The sequence below is a fragment of the Zootermopsis nevadensis genome, unplaced genomic scaffold, assembly GCF_977971745.1.
Source record: "Zootermopsis nevadensis isolate Lab colony 2312 unplaced genomic scaffold, Znev_1.0 Znev_ptg000010l, whole genome shotgun sequence".
Lineage (NCBI taxonomy): Eukaryota > Metazoa > Arthropoda > Insecta > Blattodea > Termopsidae > Zootermopsis > Zootermopsis nevadensis.
Window position 1 is genome coordinate 8,118,292 of NW_028259142.1, and position 23,349 is coordinate 8,141,640.

Consider the following 23,349-nt stretch of genomic DNA (forward strand, 5'->3'; position numbering starts at 1 on the left):
ACTCTTCAACAAACTTTGAACACAGTTGCACGCAAATCCAATACAATTCTGAAATCATCGTCTTGCGGCTAAAGCCAAATATCATCATCTGTATTGTTCTCAAATAAATAAATAGTGTAAAAAGAAAAGAAATATATTCAGCAACAGCTTGTAGTTGTCGGGAGTTACATGAAGTTAACACCCCTGAGAAGATTCAGGTGTCTACCATGGAGACAAGCTCCTATCACTGAGCGGCTATAATAGTGTATTGATTGAGAAATATTTGTGGTTAACTTTTCGTGGTATGTAAAACTCTGAGGGGATAAAGTTGTGAATCAGAACAAGGAAGTTGCAAAGAGCATTCATACACATTTCAACTTTCAATATACTAATAGTTTAGGCTATTTTTTGATAGAAAATTTTACTTTGCAAATGGTTTGATGTTTCAAGAAGGCCTTGGGCAGGTATCTAAAAGGAATATTTTTTTTCATTTCCTTTACTTGGTAAATTTAGTTGCAGTGGTGACCTGATCCCAACAAAGTTGACCTCAAAATAACTCTAAATTGAAAATTTCTGTCTTCTGGGTTGTTGCGCTGTGTAGACTAGTCGATGTTAACCAACGTTGGTAAACATCTACAGTACTACAGGGCGCAACAACCCAGAAGACAGAAATCTTCATGCTCACCGCTGTGAAAACCTCAAATCTTACATAATTCTAAATTGCCAGCTGAAATACTATGTTAAAATTACTCTGTGAAAATTTGTTGGCTTCTACTGATCTGTGCGTGCCTTAACAATGTAATTGTTCCAATTTTAAAGTGATTAGTATTACTACGGCCATTTATATAACAGGACGAGGCTTTGTACCTTTCATATTACCTGCTTGATCTTCTTTATGCAGTGAAGTAAGTGATGTGAAGTGAGGTGAAGGGAGGTAAATCGGGGTGAGGATGGGAAGGCTTCATAAGTGTAGTGAAATGAAGAGAAGGTTCTGATGAAATTTGAGTACATCAGTTCATGACGTATGTACTTCATTACTGTTACTGTATTATGTCTAATTGGTATTAATTTTTTAGTTATCCAATTTTAGACCCGGTATATTTTGCTGGTATACTAGCCTAATACCAGAATACTCCGAGCTGGTTCGCAACTGTTGCTACTAAAATAAGAAAGACAAAGAAAGACAATCTTTCACTGTAGATGAGAATACAGCACTTTCTGGCAAAATTGTGTATTTAAGGCTTTGGACAATGTCTGGCATAATTGTCGTAAGAATGTTTGCTTAATTTAAAGTAGTGGTGGCATTACAAACAAATTGTATTAAATCGGATTCACAACACGGTTTTGTAGAAGCCAATCACAAGGAGTTTTGGTGTACAACATAGAAACAAGGGAGGCCTATTTCTTCTTCTTAAATTTTTCCCCCTGTTTTTTATATTCACACTTGACTCTCATTGGGTTTTTTGACTGAATTGCCAGCAGGCAATATTATTAAAATTACACAATTTTTTATGTCTCTGAAGTTTTGTTGCACGTCCAAAGTATTTAGTATGACGTCATTAAACAAGGCTAAGACCAATTCCTTCAAATAGGCTCATAACTATTCCAATATAATTATCTTCCTGCTACTGCGTAATGTTTTAAGTCGTTAAACTTTATAAGAAAAACGAAGGATTAGATAAAAATCTCCTTTGTAATTTGGTTCTTAAGTTTAAAGGTTTGCAACGGGCTACTCCTCGTGCGAGCAGGGCACCGAAAAATACTCCGAAATATTACCAAGAATTTAAAACCGATACAACCGTGTCCCGAAAATAAAATTTTTGAATTTCTTTAAAGTCTTCTTTCAAATTCCATTCGAGTATATATATTCCACTGGATATTATTGGAAAATGAACATGATAAACTTTATTCTTCTGGTTGAAGGAGGAAAAATAACAAGGTTATTGGAAAGGATAGAAACCACACCCACTTTGCAACGCAATGTATTAGGGACCTTGAAAAACTTATCTGTTTCTCTTCACAGACCATGAGAAAAGCACTGCAGTGACTAGTCGTTTCTCTAGTTTGCAGGGGGAATTTTAACTATCTAGTGGACTAGATAGCTGCTATTGGTGGGAAGTGTGATACGTCAGAGTTTTACACTACTACACAGACGAAAAACATCAATTAGTTAAGAGTAGGATGTAGTGAATGCTAACTAACTAACTAACTAGATGGCTTACCGAACCCGAAGGTTCATCACCGAATTAACCAAAGCCCTCCACCGGACCCTGTCCTGGGCCAACAAAATCCAGTTTCCTTCAACTCCTATCTCCCATAGATCCCACTTGACATTATCCTCCCATCTACATCTAGGTCTCCCCAGCGGTCTCTTCCCTTCAGGTTTCCCAACCAGTACCCGGTGCACACCTCTTGTCCCATCCATACGCGCTACATGTCCCGCCCATCTCACTCTTCTCGACTTAATCACCCTCACAATACTGGGGGAGCAGTACAGATTTTTAAGCTCGTCATTGTGCAGTTTTCTCCACGCCCCATCGTCTTCTCTCTTAGGCCCAAATATCCTCCTCAACACCCGATTCTCAAACACCTGAAATCTGTGTTCCTCCCTCTGAGTGAGAGACCATGTTTCGCACCCATACAAAACAACGGGCAAGATTATTGTTTTGTATACTTTAATTTTCAAACTCTAATATTTTCTGTGGGTGTTGCGATAATATTCTAGATTAGATCACTGGGCCACTGTGAGGTAATCTTAAAGCTGTACCCATTAGAACACATGAAAGCCTGTTGTCTGTTAATCGTTCAGTGGTTGTGGAACTTATGCTTTTAGGATGGGTCGTCACTCTCCGCGAAATCCTGCGCATGCGCGTACATCGAATTCCTAGCAAGGTTTTTTACCTTGTCTGTGGACTGTTGCCCTCTATTCAAAACACCTGCTACATGGCACACTTCAGTGTAGACCCTCAAGGTGAGACAAATGGAAATGGTGAGCAACATTTTGAATTGCGCTGTGTCTAATCAAATAATGTCCGAAGTGCGTGGTCCAGCCTCTTGTGAAAAAATTTCTTCATCACGAAGCAGCAAAAGTAAGTGTCCATTGTGAGCTATAGAATAAACAAGTCGTGATCCTCATGCCATAGAATTGACCAAGTGGTTTAAGCAAAGAATATAACGATAAGATTTACGCGTTGCATTTTAAAATACCTACTTAATCCTTCAAGTAACTCTTTCTACGGGCATTAAAACAAAAACAACGAGTTATGAGAACCTACCATAATCTAGATCAGTTAGAGTCAACACATTTTTCACATTTTGTAGATAATCTGTAGAATAACTAACTGAGATCATAAAGTGTGTAGAGTGGAGCTGTGGTTTTTATATATTACATAGGAAAGTCTGTAAGTGTAACAATTCGATACTACCCACAATATAACTTAACATATTGCAACCAAAATTCCTAATCTTTCAAATTCATTTTGACTCTTTGCAAGAAGTATAGAAAATGCTTTATTCTACACATCACGACCTCTCAATTATTCTATGGATTACCCGGTTAAAGTGTACAAATGTGCTTGAGTGTATACCTATTCGACTTGGATTATAAATTATGGGGATAGTTTCTTCAAAGTTTTTGTATTTCTTTTCTAAAAATCCACTCCTTGGACTGGAACACAGCTACTTCGTTGATCTTCCACACGATGAGTAGTCACTACCAATGAATGTGTGTTAGGATGGTCATAATAGTTGGCGAGGGGATGGATGAATTCGTGTATTTTATCATTCTTCTTAAATCTAGTATTGTTTACGTAACTAATCGCCAATGCATACCTGCTGCCTACAGTTTTGAGTTAAACAGTTAAATGCTATTATACAACATGTGTTATTACTCATTCTGACATAACCCGTTGTCAATATCATTATAATCTGAGTAGAGTTATGTGGGGTTCGCAGTGGCCGCGCGGTCTGAGGCGTAGGCCTTGTGCCGCTTGGTCGCTGGCACCGTGGGTTCGAATCCCACTCAAGCCATGGATGTTTGTCCGCGTTTTCTGTGTTGTGCTGTCCTGTATACGGGTAGAGACATTGCGACGGGCCGCGGGGTGCGGCCTACATTCATAGTGAATTAGTGTGCCAGTCGGCATCATCGAATTAGCATTTGTTTCTTAGTTACGGGCGTTTTGGTAGTTCATTACACCGACCCTCCTGCGATTTCGGAATGGCGGATTTTCATGAACAAATCAAATTTTGCCAAAGACTCGCCAAAACGGCTACGGAAACCTATGAAAAGTTAAAGCAAGCATTTGGGGAGTCCGCAATGGGTCGTGCACAAACCTTTGTGTGGCATTTACGTTTTAAAAATGGCCGAAACTCTGTCGATGATGACGAGCGTTCTGGACGACCATCTTCGAGCACAACGCCCGAAAATGTTACGAAGATTCGGCAGGCCATTCACGAAGGTCAACGTCGTACCATCAACGACTTGTGCGACATTGTTGGGATAGGCTATGGGACCTGTCAGCTGATTCTAAAAGAAGAACTCCACATGCGACGCATCATGAAAACTCGCCAGCGCACACCGCCCTCAAAGTTCGGCAGTTTTTGGCCTCAAACACCATTGCCGTCATCCCGCACCCTCCTTATTCGCCGGATTTAGCTCCGTGTGACTTCTTCCTCTTCCCAACGATGAAAATTCAGCTAAAGGGAAGGAGATTTGAGACGATAGAAGAGATTCAGGCAGAATCGCAGATGGTGCTTGACAGGCTGACAAAGAAAGATTTCCAGGGATGCTTCCAGGCTTGGCAGCGGCGCTGGGATCATTGTGTTCACTCCCAGGGGAACTACTTCGAGGGTGATGGATGAATTTAATAACTTAGGTAAGTGTACGGGTTTTTATAGGCGCAGTCTTTAAACTTTCCGATCGCACCTTGTATAAGATATTCGTCTTGCTTGAAAGAAATCCACAACTCATGTGCATTTGATGGTAGTCACGATAATAAAGACGTGAGCATGTGTGCCGTCTGTATTAAGCCTACGTAGATTTCAAATGTATAAAGATTCGACATTTTATATTGTATGCTAAATAATTTTTATATCCTATGTCATAATTATTAGAAAATCTGTGTCTTCTTACAACTTTTTCAAACATATATCAACCATAACCCATCTTGCCCCGGACACGGGGCAAAATGGGGCAAATTACAACTAAAATAGTATCTCATTATAAGTTTCAAATAGACAATAAATTCGCACAAGTTTCCTCCATGTGTTTGTCTTTATTATTGAACCTTCCACATGCCTCCAAATACTAAGTTCCCTGTTCTTCCCTGAGCTCCCCTAATGCATACAGAGTTTTGGTGGGCAAGCCAGTAGGAAAGAGATGGCTGGTTGAATGAAGACGTCTGTGGGAGAATAATATTAAAATAAATATCAGCGAACTATGACGGGATGGTAAGGACTGGTTTCGCCTGATTTAGGACAAAAATAAATGGCGGAGTCTTTTAAACACGATAATTGACCTTCGTGTGCCATATAGTGTTGATCGTATGTTCCAAGTTTCTGATTATTTATGATTTAAATAATTTTAAATTCACTTTACATACTTCGCGATAGAAATAGAATCTGGAACTGAATTACAGACAGAAAATTGTGGAAAGACAGAAATAATGGGGAGAGTCATTGGTTCAAATTCTACCGCTGCTCTGCTTATATTGTTTTAAATTTTACGATTTACCGAAAGACGAAAGAGATTGGATTCAGCTGGCACAAGACTGGGTTCGGCGGAGGGCTTTGGTTAATTCGAATATAAACCTTTGGGTTCCCCAAGCCATTTAGGTTGTTAGTCAACTATAAGAAGACAAGAAAGCAGGATTAGAATTGTTTATTTTTACAATTTTGTTCAATGAAATACAATTTGTCCAATAATAAAGTTAAACGCAACCGCCACTCCCGACAGGAATTACATGTCTCACCGCCAAGTGCTCACAGCAGTTGCAGCTAAAATTGTTTACAGAACAGTGCAACTGTCTCTAATATTGTGTTAATTTCTTGTACGTTTATAAATGGCCGTTTTCTTTATTGTGATTCAAAAAATTTTACTTAAGAACTATCTAACAGAACCATATTGTACATACATTCATACAAAAGATGCGTTGTTAAGAGAATATCGGAACATACCAACACACACTACAACAACAATAACGAGGCAAACAATAAATGTGAGGGTATAATAAACAAACTCTAATTGACCTTGATGTGTCCTCTGCAAGTGATTCAAGTTTAAACTTGATCGCTTCATTCAGCATCAGTGGGAGTGTTTCTGTCCAGACGTGTTTTTACGCTCGATAGAAAAATGTCAGATCTTAAATTTGAACAACGCGTTAACATTATGTTTCTAGTTAAACGTAGGAACACTGCGACGGAGAGGTTTCATTTATTACCTGAGGCTTACGGTGATGATTTTATGTTTCTTGCACATGTGTTCGAATGGCACAAACGATTTTTGGGGAGCAGGGAATGTGTGGAGGATGATGAGCTGCATGTTCGTTTACGCACATCAATTTCATTTATATCAAGAGAACAGCAGAGTGTGTTCCCCGGGTCCAGACGGTAAATCAGCAATATTACATCGACATCTTTACAAAATTGCACGAACGACTGAGAATTAAACGACCTGAGTTGTGGACAAACGGGTGGTTTTCGCACCAAGATAACGCGTCATCCCACACAGCTTTGTGGAGCAGTTTTTAACAAATACGAACATAAATTAACTTAACCACCCCTTCTATTCACTAGATCTGACTTTCTGTGACTTATTTTTCTTCCCCAAGATTAAATCCGTGCTCAAATGGACCCATTTTAAGCGGTGCAGTCAAAAGCGACGGAACTACTGAGAAGCCATGCAGATAATGATCTACAGCACTTCTTTCAACAGTGGCAACATCGTATGCAGCTTTGTGCCAAATCCGAAGGGAACTATTTCGTGGGCGATCAATGTTAATTTTTGTCATTTTTTATATAAAAAGAGTTACAGCATCAGTCTCGTTATTTTGTGTCAGACCTAGCATTAACGACGTCGGGTGCACAGGGTAATTGGTGATTAATAATCATGTTAAATCGCTGCGGGTGTAAAGAATAAAAAGTTTAGAAAGTATAGTTTAGGTTTAAACACACGCCACTACAATCACTGAGACACCTTGAACAAAGAAAGGCTGTATATATTTGGCCGTCCAGAGTGAATCTAGGCCATTCTCATATTTTGCAGTGACGTGCTCTTTATGTTAGAAATAATTACTAAGGCTGTGGATTTAATAAGTTAATGAAATTTAAGTTTAAATTTAATTAACCTTCTCTTTTATAAAGAGTGGGTACATTTGTACGGAAATGTTTCTTCCAAGACTGGCCATATTGGAGATTAATTTCCCCTTGATCTATTTCCATCCTAATCAAAACTTGAAGAGAGGGTGTGCTTCTACAGCCACAGAGATTTCAGCATATCAAGTAACAAAAGCAGACTGATTTTAATGTTTCTAGGCTGCGACACTAGGCTCGAATCGCGAACCACTTTCAGCACTTTGCGATAAATACGGCTAATTTGGGGGAGGGAATAAGATAAAATGGAAACGACACTAATAGCCCGAATGAATTCGCACAAAACTCGAGGGAAATGACGCTAAACGCCTCGAACTGCTCCAGTACGGAAATCGCGGATTAAAGCTGAAGTCTGGAAATATGAGTGACAAAGAATGAGCTAGAATTAAAGACATCGTTTCGAAACTGAAGTTTCAAATTTAGATTAAAACTCTGAATGTCCGTTGTATGGAATTTCCGAAAACTATGTCTCTCCCAATAAATATTGCTTAAGAAATGCTACGAAGTTCTTAATTCGTGTCTTAATTACGTGTATTACTTCAGGGATGCACTTGTCAGAAAACAGGGGCACCACGATCCAGGAGTTCTACCGGGGAGCCAATGTTCTGATCACGGGTGGAACTGGCTTCATGGGCAAAGTTCTGGTGGAGAAACTGCTCCGGTCATGCATACATCTCAGAAGCATCTACCTGCTGGTCCGAGCCAAGAATGGGAAGAACTTGAGATTAAGGATGCAGGAACTATTCCAGGACCCGGTGAGTGGGAATTGAATTTTAACACTTTTAATGTCAGCGAATACACAAGGTGTTTCTGAAGCACGTCGGGTCAGTTTTAGGGGTGCATTCTGTGCATAGAAAGAAGGAAATTTGACTTTGTGAAAATGAGTCTTTCGACTCTTTCTATGAACGAGTTCCATCGTAACAAATTTGGAATTTTTAAACGCGTTTGGTAGTTTTTTGAGCCGATTTCATGCATGTTCTATTTCGATTTAATTTCTGCGCTTTTATACAGCAACAGTTTTGTATGTCTTACGCTGCGGGGACACTCTACGCCTATTCAGGCGAATTGACAGTCGGGCGATATTGGTCGGCAGTACTGCAAGCGACAACGCGCGAACGTTTGTGGCACCATCCATCAGTATGAAAATGGAGCTCGAGGAAGAAATGTATTTGTCAGAGAAACAAAGCGAATGAAGAAGTAACTCCTCATTGCACAAATTAACTGCAGTGGCGGGAGTGACATTGAACTTGAGTTCCACTATTCGATTTGAGCGTGATGCTTAAGCTCGCTTCATTGAGCTGTTCTGCAATATGCTGGACGCAATTAACCTACAACTGACTACACTGTGCAACAAATTTTGGGTAATTTCACTTTATAGGCATGAAAGTAAGTTTACTTTATAGATTCTGGAGTACTAAACACTTAAACAGTGCTTAAATTGACAGATTGGTTCCTGTTTTCGAAGAAAAACTAGTTTGTTTTATTTATACTTCTTCAACTTAACGGTTTAGACCTGCGGCCTGTTTCGACTTCAAGGATTGTTTTCTGTATGTCTTCTATCCGCATTATCCTCGGTCTTCTAACATTTCTACTATCGGTCGGTCTCTAAACTAAAAGTTTCCTTGGCAACATATCAGACTCCATGCTTGTTATGTGTTCGTACCAGTTCTGTTTTGTTGTTGAATTCTTTCATTGAGATTAAATATATTTTGTTCGTTTCGTATATCTTCGCTTCTTCATCTAATAATTTCTAGCCAACAACACTTCATAAAAATCTCATTTCACTGGTCTTAATCTTCCGCTTACCTGTGTGGGTTAGGGACCAATATTCACATCCATATGTTAACTGGGGTACCGCCAATACCTTATACCTTATATTTATACAATGTATTTTTTAGTCATATGGCAACAAAGTTAAAGCTACGAACATATCTTTGTCAAACACGTCGCCTGTTCGCCTTTCGCTAGTATTTAGCTATTGGAGCATCCCTTTCCACCATCCAACAATAATCGACTAACATGGCGGCACTCCATTTCCTTTCGTATCTTTGTTCCATCGCTGAGATATCTTGACGGAAGCGCTCACCATGTTCGCCGCTGACAGAATCACAGTTTGACGGAAAGAAATCCAAATGTGAGTGCAAGAAATGTACCTTAAATGATATGTTGCACCCCAGCTTCCCATAAGAAGTCAGTGAGTTCATCTTCTGTTTGATATAATTTATCACAGTCTTTATTTCGAATAAGAAATATTGTCACTTTCACAGAATGATATAGAAGATATCACTGTTCTAGCCTTGAGGCCAAAAGCTCTGCCTTCTTCTTCGGCAGTTCGAGATCCCTCATGAGGCCATTAAGCTCACTTTCTGTGATCTTATGTGGTACAGAAGGATAGAGGTTAGTACAAAATGGTGGATCCTTTGACATTGACGATTGCTATACTTCTTAGTGTATATCAAGCTCAGCATGAACATTATCAGTGTCTTCATCTTCATCAGAGTCTACAGAAAAACTTTCTGGTGATTCAGGAATAGTTAGTAGTTCACTGTGAGGGACGGGGAGAATTGCAGATGGTGTATTTGGGTACGTCACTGTCCACTTTTAGTTAATTATCACCCCTTTTCGAATAGGAGGCACAACACGGACGTAAGAGTCTGTGATGTGATTTCTTGGCTCCCTCCATCACATGGGCACTGCGAAAGACAGAAAACGTCCTTTACGATTCACCAACGCGTTGAGTTTTGATGAACACGTAGTGCAGCATATGTGTGGATCCCAGTTCTTGTCCTGATCACCTACTTTACACCCAAAGTACAATTCGTAAGCGTTTTTTATGGCTTAGTTAACGTACACTTTCTTGAAGCAAACGTGACTTCTTCACATACTTAACAGAAGTTATCCGGACTATTCACACAATTGCGGGGAATATTAATCTTACACAACGCAAATACTGCGCAAGAAGTAGGAATCCCGCAAAGGACCGTTAACTGAGAACAAATCACCCAGAACCTGGTCGGATTCGAGGAATACTGCAGGAGTTGAAGGTGTATTTGAGGCAGCAATAACTTATCACATAATGCAGAGCGGGACGACTATTGTTGATCACGTTCTAAAAGTAACTCGCTAATAGGAGACCCCAACCGCAATTCGATAACAGGAGCCAACCGACAAATTTTAATGTTATTTTCGTGTTCAGCAGTCTAAAATTAGTCAAGATTGGTTAGCTTCGTTTTCATAACATTTTACGTGTTTACCAGTGTTGTTATTCCTTTAACTCCGGTCGCTTCCAAAAACACTTTGCACTTCTTTGTAAACGAGAAAAGCATCTCAGAATTATTGCAGCTGTTCAAAAAGTTGAAAGAAGAACAGCCTGACTTCAGAGAGAAAGTCCTTACTGTGGAAGGCGACTGCTCAAAGCCAGATCTGGGTTTGAGTCCTGCCGACAGAGAGCGCATTGTGGAGCATGTGCACATTGTGTTCCACATGGCAGCCACTGTTCGATTCGACGAGAAGCTGCAAATCGCCACAGCAATCAACGTGGTTGGCACTCGAGAGGTTCTACTGTTATGTCAAGACTGTTCGAACATCAAGGTCAGTGCAATAAGTTTTCTTTACCTAAATCACTACATCTGTCTGTATTCGAGATTGTCTGTAAAAAGCGTTATTAGGCTTCTCTAAATGTGCATAGCAATTGTACTCGGTACCATTTTTGATCTTCACGTTTGAATAAGTCTTAGAAAGTCTTATACAGCAGAAAAGTTACTTTAGAAATATGGGGAAGGAAGAAGTGTTAAAGACGCACCTGGAAACATAAGCTACCGATGGTAAAGTCCAGAACAAATTATGCAACGAAACCTCATATATTTTTGTGAGAATTTGTTGTTTCGGGATGGCTCTGTGAAGATTATTTGAAACACATTTTCCTTCTTACATGAATTGCATTCTTCCTGTAGGTGGTGGTTCATGTATCCACCGCGTTCAGTCACTGCCAACGCACATGCATCGACGAGGAGTTCTACGACCCGCCTATCACTGGCGAGAAGATTGTTCAGTTAATCGAAATTCTCGACGACAACACTTTGACCACCATTACTCCCAAGTGAGTAGGGTGAAGAGTCGTTTCTGTCCTGACTTTAGAATTTTCTCTATAAGAATTTCAAATGGGTAAATAGTGATGTGAGGCAAGTTTGTTGCAGTGGTGAAATGAACAATATTATAACTTAATATAGAGTCATTAAGCGAGGTTTCCGTAATACAGTAAATTCCTAGCAAACAGACAGGTTAATAATTAAAACAAAGCAATAGAACAGTATTATTTATAGATGAAACAATGCCATCTACTTTAGGATATGCCTAAGAGTAAGAACATGGTTATTAAAGATGTAAAAGTCATTGCACGGAATATTCGCATCTGATGCGCATCTAGCAGATGGACAAACTTTGCATGCTGGGCCAACAGTAAAATATCTAAAATTACCAAATGGGACACGTACACCAACAGTCTCGATTAAGGAGGGACAAAATTTATATCCTCCATATACGTTAATAAGAAACAGGGCGTCTAGGTGACTCCTCCTAGTGCCAAGAGTGTGAAAATGTAGGTGTTCTAAGGCATTGGCTTAATGATAATGGGAATGAGGAAAGAAACGATTTTAACACAAGGATAAGAACTTACTCTGTATGCGTTCAAGCTTACAAGTGTCAGGAGAAGTTAAAGAATTCCATGCAACTGATTCATATTCAAGCTTAGATCTTATTAGGCTAAAATATAACATATAAAGACTGTCCGAGGTTGAAAAAGAAAACGTTATGGCACGAATAAGACCCAATAACTTCAAAACTTGAGAAGATACAAAGTTAACATGGTGGTGAAAATGCAGTTTAGAATCAAGGATGATTCCCAAAACTTTAATAGTATCCGTACGATTAATGCGGGATCCACAAAGCTGGTACTCAAAACAAAACCTGTTGGTTTTCCTAGTAAATGAAATAACATTAGTTTTACTAACATTACGCTTCCTGTGGTTGGATGCGCACCAGACACATAAGGAGTCAATGTCCTTTTGAAGTAAAAAGCAATCATGAGGAGACTTTAAGTGCCCGATTTTTTTTTATGTAATCCGCAAAAAGCAGGTAATTCGAAAATTTAATGACATTACACAAATCATTAATGAACACATTGAACCACAAAGGCCCTAATACAAATCCTTGAGAGACACCGGACAATATTTCAAAATGAAGTGACAAAGCTTCAGAATAACGTACTTGCGAATGTCTGCTGGTTAGGTAACTACAGAACCAATTCACATAACCAGTAGATAGTCCATAGTCACCAAGTTTGTGCAAAAGTAAGGCACGCGAAACAACTTCAAAGGCACTGCTAAAATCAAAATAAACGGCTTCAGCTTGAGACCGGGAACAAAGTAAAGGGGTAACAAAGTCCAAAAACGTAACCACATTAGAAGTGGTGGATTTGTATTTAGTAAAACCATGTTGAGAAGGGTTTAATTTCGACTTAAAATAATTAGAAACTCGGTCATGTACAATAATTTCAAATACTTTCGAGAAATTATTAATCATGGTAATAGGTCTATAGTTTCTAACAACAGCAGTTTTACCTCTTTTGAAAACTGGGACAATAGCTGCTTGCTTCCACAAAGTGGGAAATTATTGTTGAGAAAGGCTAAGATAAAGAATAAATTTAATAATAAGAACAAAGTTTTTCAGAACAGCCCTTAATAATAGAACTTGGTATACCATCAAGTCCAACAGGTTTTGATGGCCTCAAAAGCTTTATAGCATTATGAACATCAATGTCCGAGACAGAAAATAAAGGTGACACTTCCAAAGTGGAACTGATGGAGAGAAAATCTCAGAACAAGAATTTGTATGTGTAGATTGAAAATGTTTGGAAAAAGTATTGGCAATTTCATACGGTGCAGTTATAAGAGCACCGTCTACTTCTAATTGCAACAAAGCAGCGTCTTTCTCCCTAAAATTAGATACATATTTCCAAAAATGCTTACGATTTGATTTAATGTTTCCGTCAATAAATTTGAGCTATGCAAGTCTGTCGAACTTTATAGTAGTTTTCTCAAGTTTACGGTACGAAGAAAATATATTATAAAAATACTGAGTCTTAGATTTCTTAAAACGTCTATAAAATACTCTTTCTTTGTGATATAAAATTTAAGTTTGGCAGAAAACCAAGAGGGATACTGACTTTTATTAATTATTCCGGACGTGATAGCTAAATCCATGGTTTCGGATACGGCGATATTTAGCCTAGTAACAGCAGCATCAACGCAAGTTTCATTATACAAAGGAGTCCAGTCATGATTGGATAAGGGCTCATATTACATTAGGTAGTCGCCAACGGTGTATCTTTTAAAAGGAATATTAGTGGATTGTTTGGAACTACGCGAAGGCACTACACGATCTATGATTACGGAGGATGGTAGTGATCCGGCTGAACAATGCCATATTCAGCGGGATTAACAGTAATATCTGCAAAATTTGAAAAAAAACAAGGTTAATTAAGTAGATGCCGTCATATGAGTGATTGTATTGACTTAAGCCAAGGAAACAAATGGAGGGGTACATCATATCTCCTTTCAAATTGGCATAATAATAACAATTTGCGGATGACAAACTGCAGTTCCAATCGAAACCAGAGACATTAAAGTCTCCAAGCAACAAGATTCGAAAGTTAAAAGTATCTAAGAATTTTTCTAAAAAGCTGAAATAATTAATTAACTCATCATCCTTTGTGTCGGGCGAAAATAGTGATTACCACTAAGTAAATTATGACCATCACACATTGCAGTCTAAACCCATACACTTTCTTCACATAATTCGAGATCGACACGACGCTTGACTCCCATAACTAAGTCGGAGATAGCGATTAATGCTCCACCGCCACGTAAAATGGAGCCATAGACTCTGTTCGCACGGTGAACTATGTAAGTTTCAGGGAAAGAATTATGGGTAGCAAATGAATCGTTTAAGCAGGTTTCGGTTAGGCAAATAATTTTAAATCCAAAAGAGCACACATTATCATAAATTACAGATGATTTAGTCCTGAGGCCACGCACATTTTGATAAAAAATATCAAGTTCGTCATCACAAGGCATTTCTCTACTGAAACCCCTATGAGAGATGGTCGACTAAACAGGAAGAGGCGCCTCCTCCACACACCCCATCATCACCTCCAGAAGCATCAGAGGGCATTGCATCCATAGGCAAAACCCGTGAACTAGCTGCAGAAAGAAAGGGGTCATCCGGGGAATAAATTTGGTTAGAGCTGAGCCTCCCAAAAAACGGAGTAATTAAGCAGTCATTAGGCCACACATTGATGTTATTAATTAAAGGGAAATCTTTCTCATTTACCGAAACATGAAGTATAATAATTAAAGTTTATCATTCATAATTTATATCATATTATTACATGATGACCTATGCTTTAATACACAAAGCTCATCTAAATAATTTTAAGAACTTTATTTTCTACTATAAAGGAAATGATTACATTGTGTCTCCTATAAAAAGATGAATTCGTTATTGCTGATTGGAAAAGTAATCTCCGTTTGTTGACAATGTAATGTAAAACAGGAGACATGCAGGCGGCACTGTGATTTAAGCCATTAAAATGAAAATAAAAATTATATTCACGTATGTTATAAGATATAGTCTGAGATTATTTGCCTACCAAAGGAATAAGAAGTCTTCAATAATAAGTTGATGAGAAGGAATATACTCATTCAGGAAAAACATTTTCCCCCTTTTTTTATAATGGGCTAATATTAATAGTGTTTGATTAATCTTTAAGCCTCGTGGTTATGTTTTAAATTATACAGCTCTGAATAATTTGCTTCCTGCTATCATTTCCACAGGCTTTTGGGTGATTGGCCGAACACATACACTTACACAAAAGCAATAGCTGAAGATATAGTGAGGACCGTTAGCAAGGATCTTCCCGTTGGAGTATTTAGACCCTCCGTCAGTGAGTTGAATTTATAACACAGGATAAGTCCTGTTGTTTAATGGATGAATAATACAGTGACTAATTCTGTGATCTAGGCGGACTTACTTTCAATGGAATGAAAATAATTACACAGACAGGAGATCTGTAAGTATTATTAATATTCTGGTGAGCAGGACATTTAGGATACACGAAGAAAACAAACACAGACTGCTTTTCTACAGAAAATAATAAAAAGATTTCTAGAGAATATTTACAGTGTATAAGTTCTTTAGCTATTACATATTGGCTTGGCCTGTGAAGATTTCAGCACTGTTATCAGAAATAACCCATTTCTCTATATAGTTCACTGTCTAAAAATTTATCTAAAATTCATTTTTATATCCAATTTCCATCTATAAGAAAAGAACACAATTACTACAAATTATTTTCAAGCTGTTACTTGCTTGAACAATTCAAGCTACGAATCTAACAATCTCAACTTCTGTTGGATGGAACAGATGTATTTTTGAATTAAAGCTTCCTTGATACACTCAAAATTGAGGTCTTTACAGCAATAAGAATAAATTCCGCTTTTTTATAAGATAATGTGATCCATTGATAAATACTTTCTATCATTGCAGATAAATTAACTACTTCTTACCCTGATGGTGGAGTTAGTAAACTCCCCTGAAATATCGATCAACATCTACCAGACATATAGTGTAATATTCCAGAACGCAGGCAAATTTGCCTTGCAGCATCTTTGCTGGATTTTGTTTCTGTAAATGTTTAATGATATATAATTTCTTCTTTTAGTTTACTGTATTAGGAGTGATCCTCTGCCGGGGTGGATTGACAATTGGTATGGACCGACAGGAATAATGATTGGTGTGGTTCTTGGGTGGATTCGCGCCATAAACTTCAACGGAAAAGTTGTGGGGGACATGGTTCCCTGTGACATGGCAGTTAATGCCCTCGTGACTTCTGCCTGTCACATTCATGAGCAGCGAAGGTAAATCTTATATAAAGGCACAAGTATCATTTATAATCAGACACTTTATCAACTCAGTCCAACCAACAGCACAAGATTTGAAGATTTCTGTCTTCTGGGTTGTTGCGCTGTGTAGTCTGGTCGATGTTAACCAACGTTTCAGAGGTCATACTGACTCCGTCATCAGGGTGATGAAACTTTGGTAAATATCTACCGTACTACACAGCGTAACAACCCAGAAGACAGAAATCTTCATACTCACCATTGTGAAAAACCTCAAATCTTACACAGCACAAGATTTCTTCTTTCTTCTGCAATGAACAATCTGCTGATGTGTTGTGAAAATTTCTACGTCGTAATATATTTATAATTCTTAGTGATTGTTTTGAAGGATGCTGTATATGTCTAGCCATTTGCGGTACTTCCTTGGTTTATCAACATTGGTCCGAAACGGTAAACGTTTTCTCTCCATTTTGCTAGCAATGACTTCTCATTACACCGATAATGGACAAATAACATTCACGAATTGTTACCCAATAAAATACAACCTCAACTTTAAATACATCTTGAACCAAAATTAAGAATACATAAATATACACTACTTTTCATGTACCTTCATTAAATAGTTGTCTTGCAAGATAATAATTTTTACAAAAGCTAATTTTTTTACTTAACTTCAGCAGGTCAGGCACTGAAGGTATTCCTGTATACAATTACGTGTCGTCCAGCGAGAATCCGATAAGCTGGGGTGACTATTTGAACAAGAACATTAAGCTTAGCTGGCAGGTACCATTTGATAATGCAGTGTGGATGGTGACTCTCATCGAGATACATACACGCTTCTTTTACAAAGTGTATGCATTGTTTATTCACCTTATTCCGGCACTAATAGGAGACATTGCACTGCTTGTCTTGCAACAAAAGCCCAGGTGCGTTGAATTGTAACTAGAATTGGAATAAATATGATGAAATTTTAGACCCAGAATTGAATGTTTATTCTGAAGAGCAATTAATGTATATTTGTTTTTGATCAAGGTTGATGAGAACTTACAAGAAAATGCACAAGCTTTTAGATATCACTACATTCTTCTGCAATAGACAGTGGTCGTTTTCTAACCAGAACATGATGAATGTATGGAGAAATCTCAGTGAAGAAGACCAAAAGATATTTGACTTTAACATCAGTAACCTGAATTGGGATCTGTACTTGAGCCGTGGTCTCATGGGCATTCGTACATTTGTGCTCAAGGAAGACCCAAAGACACTCCCAGAAGCTATCAGGAAGAGATACAGGTATATTGCCTTTCTTCCTTAATATGTGTGTCACAGACAATTTCCTTGAAAATTTTAAAAGATGTTAATATATTTTGAGTATACATAAAGAAATTAAAAGCTGCTAGAAAATAATTAAAACTCTAAAAGTTTTTAGGGAGTCAAATTGGAGGCTATGTTTGTGAAGATTAAATTTTTATTTGCATGTTACAGGCTGTACTGGCTCCATCAGTGTGTGAAGTTCTTTTTCTTCTTCATACTTTTGTGGCTGTGTTGGCTGGCCATTACCTCCATCTTCTGATTGAATGGAGCAGAAGCTGAGGACAAGCTGGCATTGTAGAAGAACAGTCCATAAGCTAGTTGACTTGATCACTGAAGCTCCCACAGCTCATTCTTAGTATGGTATATAATAAGTAAAGAAGAAACTTCATTGTTAAGAATATGTGCAAAAATATTGCAATTCAATTCATTTATTTAAGTGCTTGACAACAGCCAAATAATGCCAATAACAGCCAAGCACTAACAATAAATATTAATACTTTTAGTAGATAAATTTTCTTTTCTTTAATCTCTGTATTTCTTTAACGTTGATAGGCTATCAAATACAGTTTCGATGTCTAGGTGGACAAGAATGAAGCTTTTAACTGAAATTGTATAACTATGTGCCTAAATATATCTTGGAATATTTAAGTGTTTCATGTATTTAAAGTGAAGGGAATGCTGTATAAAAATTGCTATGTTTACTAATCTGTGACAAAAATCAGACAAAGAGGGACCATTTCATGAATGCCGTTCCGATGGAGAAGGTCATATACGTGGTTTTATTGTATTAACTTAGAGATTTAAGCATCATGTAAGCATATAAGCTTATAAATTACTTTTCGCAATTAATTAAAATATACTGGTGTTCTGAAGACATGTTTGTGGATAATATCTTATGTTACGTTGAACTCTGAGGGGATGAAGTTGTGAGCCATAACAGAGAAGTGATCAAGTACATTCACACATATGTCAACTTTCAATATACTAATATTTTAGGCTACTTCTTTATAGGAAAATTTACTTTGCAAATGGTTTGATGTTCCAAGGCCTTCCGCAGGTATCTCAAAAGACTGTAATTTCCTCATTTACAGGCAACCCTCGGTTTAAGAACGTGCGATTTACGAAAATTCCCTATAACGATCGACGCAATTCATTCATAATTTCTTAAAGTAGCCAATAGATAGAGTCCCTTATGAAACGAAATGACAAACGTATAGTAAACATAATTGTAAGATTTTAATAAATAAACTTTTAAAAATGTATTTCTTACAATAATTATCAGAAAATTAATGTAAAAGTAAAGTTTGTCCCACTATACGCCATGTAGGCGTTTGGGGGGAGTGGAGGTATAGCTCCTCTCTTCCTTGACCCCGGCACTAGATGGGGGTGAGTGGTCAACATCACAACCCGGCCGGCTTTACCCCCGGGAAAGGACCCCGGTACCCATTGTAGAGGAGCCAGCAAAAAAAAGTTGGTTTACATGTCACGCATCGTAGAAAGTTTTCTCGTGGGAAAGAAATTGGTGATTTCCATAATTATATTATAATAGGATCATCACTTGCTTTGCCTAGGTTACCTTAGACGGTCAAGTGTAGTTCTGCATTTGATGACTTAAGAATATATTTTTAAAAATTTAAGAGATCATGGGTCCAAAGCGAAATAGTAGTGCTGGTGCTCATAGTAGTGGTTACGTATCGTATACGATAAACCATAACCCATACATACATTATAATGGAACGTATTGTATAATCAGTGGTATTCAACCTTTTTGTTCGCGTACCCCTAGATATAATTTCTCTTCAAATTTATACCCCCAAAGTTATTGATGTATAATTCAAGTTATGCATAGTATATAATCTACATCTATAATAACTTACATAAATTACGTTATTGAGGGTACGCGTACCCGAGGTTGAAAAACACTGGTATAGACCATTCGATGTTTAGTACATGATTTTAATGCTTTAAAATGGCTGCTAACGTACACGATGCGTATCGTAGAAGCTAAGGAATGCAAGATAAACATAACGAACAGAAACGTATAAAGAACAACGTCTTGTAACGGAAATCGTTCGTAAACCGAGAGTTGCCTGTACTTTACCTGGTGAATGAAAAATAGGTATTTCAAGCTTAGTTGCAGTGGTGACCTGATCCAAAGAAATTTGATTACAAAATAAAACTAATGTGCCAGGTGCTATATGTTAAAATCACTCTCTGAAAATTTGTCAGCTTTTACAGATCTGTGTGTACCTTAACACTGTAACAATTGCAAACATAAGCGAGAAGAGTGTCACTACACCCATTTACTTAACAGCACGAGGGTTTATACCTTTCTTATTTTCGCTTTGTTCTTCTCTCTGGCTATAACACAAGAGCCAAGAGAAACTGACTCACTTCAGAGTTAGGATTTTTTTTTCAATTTTTCTCCACGCTGTAAGTCAGTCAGTTCTAGTTGAAGATAATCTCAATTTGGACTTCTTCAGCAAGAAAGGATAAATGTAAGTGAACATTTAATTTAATTTTCCACTATCACGAAATTCAGAACACTATTACAGATTTCTTATTATAGTACTTCGGGGCATCGGACAATCAGCTTCCTGCGCGGTCAGGTCCATCTTATTCGGCCCAAATTTCTGTGTGCATTTTATCAGTGGTTTTGAAATTATTGCTGCACTGGTAAGTAACTCTGCCCGTTCCAAGATACTTAGGGATATTGTCACAACACAGGTTGTCTCATGGTTATATTGAGCGAGTATTCAAGGTCACGGTTGTGGTGGAGGGGCAGCTGCTTTTAGTTAATTATCTGTATTAAACTCATTTGACAGGGTCACTTCGGCGATTTTTTTTTATTATTTGCATTAATTTTTTGTTTTCGTTTCTGCGTTTGCGTTAATACAATTCTGGTGTTATTTTGGAACTAACATTCAGATTTCATATTCTATTGTCGATCGAACTTTTATTTACTTGTGATGTTGCTTTCGACTTAGTTCATATTAATTCACGAATGTTCTTGTAGGATGAACCAGTCGTAAATACTGTTTAGTGTAATCCGGCATGTTGTAGTTGCTCTCCACCTTGTCCCCGCCCCTGATTTAACCGAGTTCGATTCCCCGTTTTTCCGATTACCCTCTGCCGTTCACTATACGTATTATTACTCGATTTAAGGCAAGGATTGGAAGGCAGCATACTTCAGGTGATTGTTGAAGATGCCAGCAGGAATTAATTGTAGCCCTGATAATGGAGGCAGCAAGAGACTCTGAACGTTGGTAAAATTCAGCCAGACTGCACGGATCTACAACCCAGACGAGAGCAAATTTCGTTTTTACCGCTGTGATTATCTCAACTCCTGTTAAGGAATAATATGTTTCACCTTCTGTTTCTTCAATACAATAATTCATCTAATATGAGTAGAGTTTTAAGATTGTAATGTATTCTGAAAACAGAATGTGCCGATTTGAATATGCAATAATATATGTATTCAAGAACAAGTTGTATAGACTAACTTTGATTGATATACATTACTACACAGATCTAGACTGACCTACTGCCTTGGAGTCTTCATTATATACTATTTCGGTTAATATGGTGTTCGTTTTATAAATAATACTTGGACAAAGTTTGATTTTTTAATTTTTGAAATTACTAATAAAAATGAAATATGGACGATTTTTCCTAGTACATGTACACAGTTTTCCTTTATTTCGAAGTTACCACCCTCAGGTTACTACTATAACGACGTCGTATCAGTTATTTTTTACATGTAAATGTGAGGCCTGCTTATTATGAACTAAAAACGTCGGACGAAAAATTAAAGGGAAACTGTTCTCAGCTATTTCATTACACTATCTCTGTGATCGCTTGGAAGTTAGGAACACTTTCTGAGACAGCCCGTTATAGTCCGCATTGTAATGTTGAGCTGTGAGTCTAATTTATAGACATGTGGACTATTAAGCCATACCGAAGCACAGTATTTCGCTGTCGGGAAAACCAGGCCTAATGCAGAGATCCGTAGGATAGATGCTGAAAACCCCCAGATTTTGCTGCATAGTTTCTGTAGAATGTTGTTCCTGGTTGTTATTTTTGCAGCAGAATTATGTAGATGTTTCTTGAAGGATAGTGATCTATCAAGAGTGGCACCCAAGTATTTTGGATAAGTATTTTACAGAACGAGAGTGTTGTTATAACAGACATTGAGCTCTCTGTTGGCCATCCTATTATTAAGGTGAAAACATGGTTTCTGTTTTGGAAGGGCTAGGGATCAATCGCCAATTCTTGAGGTATTCGCCAAGCGTTGTATGGTCTCTTTGTATTCGCAAAATGCTTGTGTTAGGTTGCCAGTGCCAGGTGGTCCGCATATCCTAATTTTCTCGATACTGTGTGTGTGTGTGTGTGTGTGGCATGTCCGAAATGTACAGAGTAAACTGTGTAGGAGCCGTTCTATAATTGTCTTTGTCTGCTCGAACAATTTCCCATTATGGCTCGAAAGGACCTTTCACAGAGCATATTATTCAAAGCCGTCCCAGAGTTTTGCAGGGGATGATACGGAGAAATTTAACCATTGAAGCAACCTGTCCGGCAAGTAGGAATAGTGCAACCTAGCATAGGACTCCGGCCACATTTAGCTTTTGGCTGCCTGGTTGTTCGATTTGGCCAATATATTAACATGTTCACCCTGATGATGGCAACGGTAATGTTTCACAAAATGCTGAATTGTTTCCAACACTGAACTTGGCTCAACCTCGGAAAGCCGAAGTTGTAAACTGAACTCCAGACGCGAAAACCTGCTATTTGTTAAGACCCGTCTATACAAGGAGATAATTTAGACTGAGGACATTAAATAGCACTTCAGGTATAAAACTGGCTTTCTGATTCATAATCACTGCAGCGCCGTAGTGGCCAGACTGGGCTATCAAGGTGATTCGGCGTACTGAGTTCAAGGTCATTCCTGACATCCCATTTATATTTTTGCGAAGCTACTTTTTGTTAAATTCTACATTGTTCCTTCCCTCTTAAATAATGCACATTACACTGCAATTAACATAAATTTACACGACTTCTTTAGACAGCGTAATCGCCTTATGAAAACTACAGTATGATTCAAAACTTTCAATCAAGTATCGTGGGCAATTATATGTCACTCCACTGCAAAATTAATGAGGTCTCACGTTCACATGGAAGCCGGGTAATCGGCTAAATTCACTGAGAGTTTTCGTGATTTTTTTCAGTCCCTCAGACATTCCAGGACAGTTCCTTAAAAGTAGGCCACAAACGCCTTCCTTCATGCCCTTCCCTAGTAATCTTACATTGATGGTCCTGTCATCCGTCGCTAAACAGCTGTCAGAGATTCCCAAACAATTTCTTTAACGCCATCATTGAAGTGCAAAAGATACTAGCGCACCATATCTATTTTACATTTAATTGATTATCTTGGATTAAACATAATGACAAACACTTCTGTATTGTCACAGTCATAAAGGTTTTATGTATCATCTCCATGAAGAATCCAAAGAACATTTCAGAAAGTTAAAAAAGTTTTAAATATAAATTTTGAATAGATTATTTTGTGTTGAGTTTGCCGAATAGAATGTATTGAATGCAGTTTCACGACCTTTTAGTTATATGCCTTTGTTCTTGTTGATAACATTTCTTTAAAACAATTTGTCAGATCAGACTTTACAGATTTGATTTTGAAGTATGTATTACTAAATAACCTGTGTATTCAGGCAGCCATTTC

At 37.9% G+C, this 23,349-nt stretch overlaps 1 protein-coding gene across 3 annotated transcripts; it reads left to right on the forward strand.

Annotated features, from left to right (window-relative positions):
• The first annotated feature begins 2,911 nt into the window (after positions 1-2,911).
• Positions 2,912-18,487, forward strand: LOC147874199 (fatty acyl-CoA reductase wat-like). 3 transcript variants are annotated; one of them, XM_087346436.1, is made up of 9 exons: positions 2,912-3,068; positions 7,891-8,102; positions 10,690-10,938; positions 11,301-11,446; positions 15,240-15,349; positions 16,127-16,322; positions 16,982-17,230; positions 17,337-17,594; positions 17,787-18,487. In XM_087346436.1, exons 1-9 carry the CDS (start codon positions 2,960-2,962, stop codon positions 17,872-17,874), a joined length of 1,617 nt encoding a protein of 538 aa, XP_087202562.1. In that variant the 5' UTR covers positions 2,912-2,959; the 3' UTR covers positions 17,875-18,487. The 3 variants fall into 3 exon arrangements, with proteins under 3 accessions (XP_087202562.1, XP_087202563.1, XP_087202564.1); XM_087346437.1 differs by having other exon boundaries at positions 16,985-17,230; XM_087346438.1 differs by having other exon boundaries at positions 2,914-3,068; positions 7,906-8,102.
• Positions 18,488-23,349: the final 4,862 nt, after the last annotated feature.